Source organism: Silene latifolia, chromosome 2 (genome assembly GCF_048544455.1).
Source record: "Silene latifolia isolate original U9 population chromosome 2, ASM4854445v1, whole genome shotgun sequence".
Classification (NCBI taxonomy): Eukaryota; Viridiplantae; Streptophyta; class Magnoliopsida; order Caryophyllales; family Caryophyllaceae; genus Silene; species Silene latifolia.
In genome coordinates, this window is record NC_133527.1 from 134,734,160 (window position 1) to 134,746,201 (window position 12,042).

At 37.6% G+C, this 12,042-nt stretch overlaps 1 protein-coding gene across 1 annotated transcript; it reads right to left on the reverse strand.

Moving 5' to 3' along the window:
• Positions 1-1,246: 1,246 nt before the first annotated feature.
• LOC141641348 (uncharacterized) lies at positions 1,247-3,995 on the reverse strand. The gene is made up of 2 exons (XM_074450014.1): positions 3,570-3,995; positions 1,247-1,252 (listed from the first exon to the last, which is right to left on the reverse strand). The coding sequence occupies exons 1-2, from the start codon at positions 3,993-3,995 to the stop codon at positions 1,247-1,249; spliced, it is 432 nt and encodes a 143-aa protein (XP_074306115.1).
• Between the last annotated feature and the right edge of the window lie 8,047 nt (positions 3,996-12,042).

Here is a 12,042-nt window from a genome sequence, read left to right on the forward strand (position 1 = left end):
TTTCCATTTGTCTTATGCATTTTTCTAAAATGCTTGATAGTGACTTGACCATGTAAAGCCTTACACTAGTTTGTCTTGTGAAGACAAAAAAGGAAAAGCAAAATGGTCCATACACCACTAAGAGACCACCGGTTTTTGCATAATCAAATGGAGAGATTTTTTCATTTTTCATTCATTCTCTTATGTTTAGACAAAACATAAGCTTCTCTCTCTTGTTCATCATAAAATCAAGTTTTATGAATCTGTTTTGTATAAATCAATAACTAATAATACTAGTAGTAGTATATGAGTATTAGTAATTAATTTTAAGGTAAACCACATTACAAATATCTAGTACATATTAGTTTGTGGGATTTTTGGATAGTCTTGGGTGCTACTAATTGGAGGGCTTCTATTTTGAAGTCATGAATGTTCATCCATTATTGGAAAGCTTAAGAACTAACAAGAAGGAGATCTTGTTGGTGCCCATATAAAGACCGAAATTATCATAGTAAGGGTTGATGATTTTTCTTCTTTTATTTTTGTTTGCATGCATAAGATTTGTAATTAATTTTATGACTAAATTAATTTGAAACATATATGAATATGTTAAATAATGAGATATAGATTTCTAACAATACTAAACCTAAAGAAAGCATAATTAACCTAGGATACGAGTTTAGGTATTTATAATAGTACATAACCGACTTAAGGAAATTTGCGGAAAAATATGGAAACTGGAAGGTTCTTTAATCGAGCCTAAGTGCACTCGATCGAGTCACAACTTCCTCGATCGAGCCTGGTCTCACTCGATCGAGGCACCAAAGTTCAAGAACCCCCAACTCTCGACATTGCAAATTTTAGTTGACTAGGTTGGTTCCTCGATCGAGCCCAAGGTGTACTCGATCGAGTAAGGAGGTTCCAGGATCAATCCTAGGAGCACTCGATCGAGGAACCAAGTTCCTGCTTTGCACATTGAACTTCAAACGGCCTCCATTTCTTCATTACATGTCAGAAACAAGCGATTTTCACGGCGTTGGAAAGCTAAGAAGATAAGCTTTCACCTTCAGTTGGAATAACTTGAAAATCAGTTGTAGAACTCGAGATATGGCTCTTCAAAGTAGGCACTAATAGTTTGAAGCTCTTTTCTTCGTGTTTTCTTCTTAACTTCTCTTCCTTCATTCTTATGGATTCTCGTGCCATGCTTCGTGTATCCCTTTATGCCCACTCCGTGATGCCCATTTCATTCATTTTCTCCTCAAATACATCATTCCTGCATTAAACATCAAAAAGCGGAAGTATCAACATTCTAACATAAAAGGCATGTAAATGATATAAACTAGCACGAAAACCGTATCAAAAGTAATTAAGGGGAGGCATAAATACGTATATAATTATGACTCATCAAACTCCCCCAAACCATCTCTTTGCTTGTCCTCAAGCAAAGCAACACACAATACAAAAGGGCAATCATACAAATGGCGAACAAACAACTCAGAGCTAATGTTTAATGCACATACAAATCCCAAGCTATCCATATCTGTAATAAAGCAATGACCAAATGTACCAATAAAACAAATTCAAAGGTACAGGAAATAGAAAACGTAGCTCAAGTCTCAAGTCACCATACTATAGACAAATGTCAAATACCTTTCGATCTTGCAAGACAAATTAGTCGGATTCTCGCGGATTTCACTCATGCACTCAGTATATAGGGTGAGTTATATGTGAAGATAGAAAGAAGTAGAAACACTCACTTAACTTATGAGAAATGCATGCAATCTAATGTGATAGGGATTTCCCAAACTAATATGCAATCATCATATGCATACAAAAGTACATGTATCAAGGACAATAAGGGTGGCAAATGGGTTAAAGGGATAGAAATGGTTTGTGCCAAAACACGTTATGGATATGTGGAGCTAAGACGGTAGTCGCAGCGCTAACCAAAACCAAAACCAAATCTATGATAACAAATACAAATGAGCCCAACTTAGAGAAATGATCTCAACTTTACAACATATGAGAGCGAATGAAGTACTCTCCAAATTTGCATTAGACTTTAACAACCATCCTTTTGATCCTTGATAAAACCAAATGAAGCAATCAATTTCTTTTCTTTTCTTCTTTCAATTCTTTTTTTTCGATTTTTTCTTTCTTTTTTTTCTTTTCTTTTTCTTTTTCTTTTTTCTTCCGCTTCATATTTTTCTTTTCCAACACAAGGATACAACACAATTGCTAAATAATGATCTTGCTATACCCACATGACAACAATAGGTCCCAACCCAACCATAATAGCAAAATAAACATGATAAACAAGCAACTGCGACTGTCCTGAAAAGGTAGGCAAATTCTTGGATTTTAGCTCATATGATGTAATTTAAGATTAGCTACAAGGGTTCAAACGGGCTAACAAAAGGTAATGTAAGGCTTATTTGAATGGTAAGAATCGCCTATCCACATGTACTTGGTCAAATGAAAGCAATAAAAGTATCAAGAAATCAATGTCACACTTATGCAGTTTGATATTACATATTCTACAAGGAGAAACCACACTCAAGCCTAATTGACAAATGAGACCAGTTTATTGATGATCATGGCCTAGGAAGCTCTATAGACCTCAGAATTTAAGTAGTTTACCAACATAATTGTGTCAAATCTAATTAGCACAAGACATGTCAATACGGTTAAGACTTGAATTATGAGCTTTGTTTTCATGGCTAACGAGTCAAACAATGTACATGGACAACTATATGGGATTCAAATGCAAAAACAATGCAATTTAACATCATAGTTATTAAATTCACCAAGACTCGACTCAAAACAAAGGAAAAAAACATGTTTTTGTATTTTGAAATTTTTATTTTTTATGGAAATTTGATATATTGCAATCAACAGAAATAAATCATACAACATAAATAAACTCCTCCCCCAAACCTAAATGTTACAGTGTCCTCATTGTGACGCCTACAGCATAACAATCACATACAAATCCAGCAACCTAGTGGACACAACTAACAAAAGGAATGGAAAAGAAATAGACAATACAATTAAAGAAGGTACAAGGGAAGAGAATACCGGGTAAGAGCTTATGATTCCCCCAAACCAGCTGCAAAACAGGGGAAAATAATCAACCGCACAATCCTATCATCGCCAGGCTATGTTTTCGAACCAAAAGATGAGTACTCGATCGAGCCCCATGACACTCGATCGAGGATCCATTCTGTCGAGCAGATTTCCTGCATTTAAAATAAATGCGCACATAAATCACAATCAATACAAGTTAAAGCTCGTAATTGTAAATCAAAAAGTAGCGCATGTGCTACACAGAAGCATAAGTCGCACCAAAAAATAGTCTAAGTAAAGAATACAAACAATGAAAAATGTCCTGGCTCATCAAACTCAAAGTTTAATATAAAATATGAGCAATGTTCATCATTCTTTAGGTCATCCTCTTGAGGAAGGAGATAAGGCACTTCGTCTGTCATAGAAGCTTCATCAAAAACTCTAACTGGCTCTTCTCTGAAAATTTCAGCTTCCAAAGCATCCAACTCAGCTTCTATATCAACACTCTCATCACATCTGTAAACCATCTCAGGAGGAGGATCATCTCCACAAATAAGCTTCTCTATATCATCCCCTTCCATGCTCCATGGATATGACGCAATAGCAGGGGCGTCAGGTGGATTCCTATGAGAACACAAAGCAAGGCAATCAGAAGTGGGATCAAAAACATTAATCATATGACAAGAAGCTTTTGAATCAGGAGGATGTTTTGAAATGTTATAAAGAACAAATCTAATAGTGTCATCCCCAACTCTTAGTGTCAGACTACCATGCCTAACATCTATAAGTGCCCCTGCAGTGTGAAGGAATGGTCTACCAAGAATAATGTGTACTTGAGAGTCCTCAGCCATATCCATAACAATAAAGTCACTTGGAATGAAATATTTCCCTACTCTAACGAGCACATCCTCTAAGACACCCATAGGTTTCTTTAATGATCTGTCGGCCATTTGTAAGGTCATATTATTGATACGGAGTTGACCCATATTTAACTTTTTACATATTTAATACGGCATGACACTAACACTAGCCCCTAAATCACAAAGGGCTCTATCAATAGCTATACTGCCAATATGACAAGGAATAGAAAAACTCCCTGGATCCTTAAGCTTTGGTGGTGAGTCAGCTTGCAATGCGTCCGCGCACTCCTCAGTAAATGTACTGTCTCCACTTCATCAAAGGATCTCTTCTTTGATAATATTTCTCTTAAAAATTTAGCATACGCCAGCACTTGAGTTACCAATTTAGTAAATGGCACTGTCACTTGAAGATTCTTCACTACCTCCATAAACCTCCCAAATTGTTGTTCAAGTTTGTATTTCTGCAATCTGTGGGGAAAAGGTAGTTGAATTTTAATTGGCTCGGCTTCCTTTGCATTAGGAGTACGTTTGGAAACATCAACGTCAATTACATAGGTGCCTCGATCGATCCCGGGGTGCACTCGATCGAGTAAGGAAGATCCTCGATCGAGCCCGTGTCTACTCGATCGAGGAACCTGGCTTTGCTCCATCTTTTTGCTTTTCGTCAAATCCCGTGTTTCATCTTTGCAAGTTTCTTTTTCATCGTCACTTAGCTCCAAATCTCCCAACCCCTTAGGATGCATGTATGGAACTTCATCATCTTTAATGGGCATGTCCGGAGCATTATAAGAAGTACCACTCCTCAAGGAAATAGAACTAGCGTGCTCATGTGCTTGTTTACCTTGAGGAGGAAGGCCAGACTGTTTTGATGGATTTTGAGCCGCCATTTGAGCAACTTAAGTATCCAACATCTTATTGTGAGCCATGAGTTCGAAGATTTGAGCCGTTTGCTTTTGTTGCATCATCAAAGTTTGTTGCAATAGAGCTTTTAACTCCGATACTTCATTACTTGGAGCTTGAGGAGGAGGTTGAAATTGTTGAAAACCTCCTTGATTTAGCCTTTGATAACCTCCTTGTGGTTGATTACCACGATTTGGAGGAATAATATATGGATTTTGTTGAGAAGCTTGAGCATAAGCATTCAGACTCCTTTCAGTGAAGAAGTTAGAATATGGAGTACCTTGCTTAAAAGACTGGAAGGCATGAACTTGCCCAATAGTACTCACACACTTGGCCGTAGTGTGGCCATCTATACCACATCTCTTGCGGGACACTTCTTGTTGAACCATATGAACTGTTTCTTGCTTTCCGAAAGACTAAGTAGTCTTTAAATCTGCTATTTGAGCAAGTATGGCTTCCAACTGTTCCGCGGCCGCACTATATGAGCCACTTCCTCTCTTACATCCTCTAGGATTACCATACTCAGCTGTGTAAGTAGCTATCTGATCAATCAACTTCCAAGCATTACCGTCATTAGTATTATCTTGGAATCTCCCATTAGCAGCTGAATCAAGTAAGGCTCTATGATCATCACACAACCCGTTGTAGAACTGATTGCAAAGGAACCAATTTTCGAAACCATGGTGAGGGACGGGCCGAACTAGTCTTTTGAACCGTATCCAAGCTTCATTAAAATCCTCAGTAGGACCTTGCTTAAAACTTGTAATCTGACTTCTCAATGCATTAGTTTTCTGTGGTGGAAAATACCTCTTGTAGAATGCAAGAGCTAGAGAAGTCCAGTTGGTAATTGCGTCGGTCTCCATGTCTAAGCCCCTTAACCACTCAGCTGCATCATCTCTCAAAGAGAAAGGGAAGAGAGTTTGCTTGACCTGATCTTGAGACACCCCGGCTGTCAAAGGAATAGAACAGCAATAAGTAACGAATTTCTACATATGCTTTGCAGGGTCCTCTCCTGGTTTTCCTCCAAATAAATTCCTCTCTATCAAGCTTATGTAAGAAGGCTTGATCCCAAAAGTTCCTTTACCAGTGGTAGGGAGCTTGAAGCCTTTAGGAATATAATCAACCGTGGTTTCGGAGTGACTTGCCAATGTCGGTATCTTCGGTGTTGTAGAAGTTGCAGCTGCAGAAATAAGAGTGTCCTCTTCAAAGGACGGATCTTCTGCGAAAGTATACCACTCGTAGTCAAGTGTACTCAAGTTTTCCACTTGACTTACTTTTCTTTGAAATTTTCGTCTGTACAGAAAAGTCTTTTCTGGCTCGGGATCAAACGGTAAGATCTCTAACCTGTTAGACCTGGGCATACACAAAAACAACAAGAAAAGATAAAACTGCCTCAAGGAACTGAAGTTCCTTGAAATAAAAGACAAAAATAAACAGAAACAAACAGAACAATTGTTGCCTCCCCGGCAACGGCGCCAAAATTGATAAGGTTATTTTCAATCATTTGCCGTAATCAAAATAAATCCTAGCTTAGTACTAACAAAATAGCTAGCGGTAAGTCGGAGTCGAATCCACAGGGAGGCGGTGATTATCTAGTTTGTTTATATTTAAATCCGTCTTAAAGTAACCAGTTTCGGGGTTTTGATTGGTTTGATTTCTAACAACAAATAGCAAATTAAATAAAGATGATAAACAATAATATTAAAGATTCTAGGGATTCGGGTTTACTAGGTAGTCATCAAAGGGTAAGATTTAATTCATTGATTGAGCAATTTATATTGTTGAAAGTCATACGATCGGTTGATTCTAATATGTCTTTTTAGATCTAACTTAACATGCAATCGCTATCATTAAGTCGGTCTAATTCAATTATCGTGGCCTATACTAGTCTTAACCCTGTCGGTGATAATCCTAGTTTATGCGATACTAATTAATCAATTCTGATGAATAATCAACTAATTAGAAGTAATACGATAATTGAACAACAATAGAAAGCAATTTAACAATCAATTCATAATAATTCCTTTTCTAACCACCTAGATCCCCTTTCACCCTAGATTAAAGAATTTAGCTACTCATACTAATTATAATAACAATAATAGCAACAATGGAAAGCATAATTAAGAACATGATGAACAATAATAAAGATAAATAATGAATTAAACAATAATTGAGGAAAGATTAATAGTAAAACCATAGTAATGAAGAACAAGCTTAGATCCGAACAATAATAATGAAACTAAACTAAACTAAAAGTATTTGAGAGAGTTTTAGAGTAGCTATACTAAACCTAAAGAAAGTATAGTTAACCTAGGATACGAGTTTAGGTATTTATAATAGTACATAACCGACTTAAGGAAAATTTCAGAAAAATATGGAAACTGGAAGGTTCCTCGATCGAGCCTAAGTGCACTCGATCAAGTTACAACTTCCTCGATCGAGCCTGGTCTCACTCGATCGAGGCACCAAAGTTCAAGAACCCCCAACTCTCGACATTGAAAATTTTAGTTGATTATGTTGGTTCCTCGATCGAGCCCAAGGTGTACTCGATCGAGTAAGGAGGTTCCTCGATCAATCCTAGGAGCACTCGATCGAGGAACCAAGATCCTGCTTTGCGCACTGAACTTCAAACGACCGCCATTTCTTTGTTACTTGTCAAAAATAAGCGATTTTCACGGCGTTGGAAAGCTAAGAAGATAAGATTTCACCTTCAGTTGGAATCACTTGAAAATAAGTTGTAGAACTCTATATATGGCTCTTCAAAGTAGGCACTAGGAGTTTGAAGCTCTTTTCTTCGTGTTTTCTTCTTAACTTCTCTTCCTTCATTCTTATGGATTCTCGTGCCTACTACCGTCATATTTTCAGATACATTTGTCCATTACAGACCTTAGCCATGAATCTTTGCCTTGTGAAGTAGTCGATGGAGTTGAAGAAGTTGCCATTGCGAATTACAATGCTACAACAAATAAGGAAAAATTAACATCCATTGTTTTAAAATTACTTGTGAAAACATGTTTAACAAGTTTTAACATTTATATAATGATCTCCCACTAAATTATATAAATGATTCCAAGACCCAAATATTAAACAAAAATGAGCATCGTTTGGGCGAAATATCCCATAATCGTGCAAATTCGGTAAGTCGACGGTTGACTAATTCTACCTCTAGAACTCTTGGTTGACGAATTTCCTTAAATTCATCTACTAGCCCCAGAATACAAGACCGTCTTATACCCCGTTGAGTCCAACCTGTAACACCCCGTAATTTCGGACCGTTATTATATTGCGGAAGTAAATTTTTAATCAAGTAAAATTTGATATTAATGTATTTTGAAGTAATAATTATTCAAAGAAATATAATTCTATTATATTTTGAAGTAAAGTATTTATTTTGATTGTTTCGAAATGTTTAAAAATAGTTTAAACCGTGTAAAAACTTTTTATTTCGAAATAAGGGCATATCGGGAAAAATGACAACTCTTTTGAAAATTGGGCAAACGATTTTGGAAATGGGTCGTATGAGTACTCAATCTTCTTGTAATCTCGTGTTTAAGAACTTTGGCCTTGTCGGAATTTGCATTTGACAAGCGGTTCTAATTATCGTCGTAACGAGCCAAAACCGACTCATGAAATTCCGCCTAAAATCCCGCTCCTTTCCTCTCCTTTCCACGGCACCCTCCTCTTCCTCCTTCCCATTTCTTCCTAAGACTTCTTTTGTCCTTCTTTTGTGCCCTTGACCGAAATCCACAAAAAAAAGAGATCAAATAATTTTTTTATCGTAATTTCATCATAATTTCTTCGTTTCTTGTCCGATTTTCGCAAAATTTATATTTTCGGAATCCTCTCTTCAAGATCTACATCCTAGTATGTTTTAATTTCAGTTTTAATTATGTCGATTTTGGCTGATTTTGGGCATAATTTCGGTTTTAGTACTTATAATTGTGTTTTTATTGTTTGTTTAGGTGAGGATTTAGAAGACGAGTTTGGAGACTCGTATATAGTTGAAGATAGGGGCTAGTTTGCCTATTAGGGTTTGGTGTTCAAGGTGCTAATTGCTCATTTTGTTGCTAAAGGTAACATATTTCGAGTTACTCGACGAATTAATGTCACATTCTTTGCTTTTTGTGTGATTTTGTGTATGTTATTTGAGTGGTTTATTTCACATGATAAAATGGGTTAAATTCATGTCTAATTCATGTCTTTTGTTAGTTTAAGTTCACATATTAGTATGGGAATGAATTGGGAATGACTAATTGGTGCTTCAGACGATGTTAAACTGAACAAAAATGGAGAAATGGAGGGTTTGGGGTGGCCGCCCACTAGGCCCAGCAGGCCCGGCAGGCCCACGGCTGCCTTGGGGTTGGCCCGGGTCGGCCCGTTGCTTGTTTCGTGGTTTTTCATGCGTTGTTTTTCATTTCGGGTGCATTAATGTTATATTTAGTATAAGTAACATATGGGTAATCTTTTGAAATGGATTATGTTAGTAGTAAATATAATGTTAATGGTAAAATTATGCTTATTTGGTAGTTGGCACATGTTAGGATAGGTTATAAAATGAAATTGTAATGAATAGGCTTAAAATGAATTTTATGGCGATAATTGCAATGTTTTGGTGATTAAGTGAAAACTGAGCCTTGGTCCCTTTGACTGATTCGATGTCAGTCAACTGTGTGATTGGTCAGCTGCGATTTAACCCGTACCTGTCGCAGGACTGGGGTTGCGGGTAAAAATTCGGTTGGATGAATTATTGTGAAAAATGGGTAATTGGCCTTATTCTTGTTTTAGGCCATTAACTATGTTTTTATTTCCCATATATTGTTGGTTGATTTGAATGGGTTCTTATATTGTAGAAACGGCCTTAGATTCCCCGAAACCTTTAATATTGTTAATATTGCTGGAAATGGAATTGGTATTGAATACTTCTTGCAGGTTGTTGTGTTTGTCATAGATAGGCCTTTATAGTCTTTGACGAGTATATGTTCACTGCTTAATAGCCTTTGTGTTCCTGACTTGGTGGGATTATATCCAAGTTGGGGCATGACCTCGTTACTTATTTTGATAGTAAGTGGTCAGCTTAAGTACTAGCCAACCCTTTGGTGGACTCCTTAGGGTACTCACTTTGTTTTAGAAAAATTGTGGGTCTTGGGTGTGGTGGTGTGTATCCGCATGTCTAGGTCTGCGCAGATTTTAGGCTAGGGTTGTGTTGTGTCTTGGCCATGTTTTGATAGAACCTCTGAGCCATGATACCGGTTCGATTACCTTCCCTACCTCGTGGTATAGACTCGATTCTGAGTGACTATTGACCGTACTAAGAACTTATGCCTGTCTTTGATATATTGTCCTTTCTTGTATGGTGATTTTATGAATTGTAATAGGTGAGATGCAAGCCGGTTACAATTGATAAAGTTTGGATTACTGCTTGTTATATGTTTCACATGATAGTTTAATTTGGTCAGTTTAGAGTTCACTTGTTAGAATATTTGATATCTAGATTATTTGTGATGTGGTTTACATGTTAAGTTACATGTTACATTAAATATGACATTTCGTGGCTGGGAGGACTCGAAGTTACTCCCCACTGAATTGTGGCTTTCGTGTTTGTATAAAATGCGATTGACAGGTTGATGATGATTATATGGGGTCACAGACGAGCTAGTGAGCAAAAGAACCTTGGACTTAGTTTGGTTATTTTGTAGTAAACCTTTAAACATTTGGTTGTGTTTATATTTTGAAGGGACATATGTCTCCCTCTCTTACTTTGGTTTGTATCACTTTATTCTCGCGACTTTAGCATGTTGTGTAAATTAGGGTGTTAGTATTTGCAGGTTTTGGCACTCTTCATTTGGAAGTGTTTGTGGTTGGTTTAGAAAAGTTTTTAAAATTACAGGTTTATCTGGTTGGACCAATTACAAACATATCCTGTCAGTTTTTCTGTAAAATTTTACGTGTTTATTTTACGCTAAAAATGAGGGTGTCACAGTTGGTATCAGAGCTTGTTGCTCCCGACGCACGTTTGTGCACCCCACTTAAAATCACTTGACCTTTAAATAATAAACTTGAGAGATGGGTAGGATGGGTAGATTTAGGATTTTATGTGGTAGCCTGATTGTGATTGCTAATTGTTAAGTACTAATTAAATTTTCTCTTTTGCAAGATGGCTCCGCCAAGAAGAGTTGATGATGCTATTTTACTAGCTCTTACTCAAATCCTCCAAAACCAACAAAATCAGCAGAATCAACAAGCTCCTCCTCCCCCTCCGCCTCTTGAGGGTACTCCAGGCACCTATACTTGGGTGGCTAATCAATTAACCCGAAACAACACTCCCACTTATGGTGGAGAAATTGATCCAGTTGCTCTTGCGGGGTGGTTTCGAGAGTTAGAGAAAAGCTTTTCGTTGTATGATGTTCAGAAGGAACATAAAGTGAAGCTGGCATCTCACTTCCTAGTACGAGAAGCAGATCGATTGTGGTCTATGACTGGGCCTACCGTTTCATCTGAACCGGGATTTGACTGGGAACGTTTCAAGGAATTAGTGGAGGCCCGATTCTATCCGCAAGAACTTAAACAGCAAAAGTTGAAAGAATTCATGGAATTAAAGCAAGGAAGCCTTCCGGTTCAGGCCTTCACTGATAAATACAACGAGTTGGCTCATTATGCTACTAGATTGGTGAAGGATGACAATGAAAAAGCCTTCTTTTATCTTGAAAAGCTCTCTCCTTAAATCAAAAGCATGGTTCGCCGAGATTCCACCAGCTTTGTTTCAATTTACAATGATGCTTTATGGGCTGAGAATTCCCTGAAAGACATTGAAAATGAAGCTCGTGCAACTAGTTCTAGTCTTGGCAAGAGGCCTTTATATCCTTCTTCTAGGCCTTATACTCCTTCACCCAGGTTCACCTCTTCTCCCTCTTACCCAAACAAGAGGAGATTTGATCCTACTATGCAAGTTAACCGGGGTGGTCAATCTTTGGCTTTAAACAACAATAAAGGTGCTAAGAACCGAGTATTCTATAACTGCAAGAAACCAGCACATCCGGGTAAATGCTTCGTTGATCCTATCATATGCTTTTCTTGCAACAAACCGGGCCACAAGGCTAATGTTTGCCCGGAGAAGAAGGTGACGGCTCCTACTACTCCTGCTGCCCCAGAAAGGCCGAAAGGCCGGATTTTTGTCATGAGCCGAGCTGAAGCTGAGGCACACCCTGATATTATCACTGGTACATTTTCTATTTTTGAT

Coding starts and splice junctions, on each gene's coding strand:
- LOC141641348 (XM_074450014.1), bottom strand. CDS start 3,995: ATGGCCGACAGATCATTAAAGAAACCTATGGGTGTCTTAGAGGATGTG.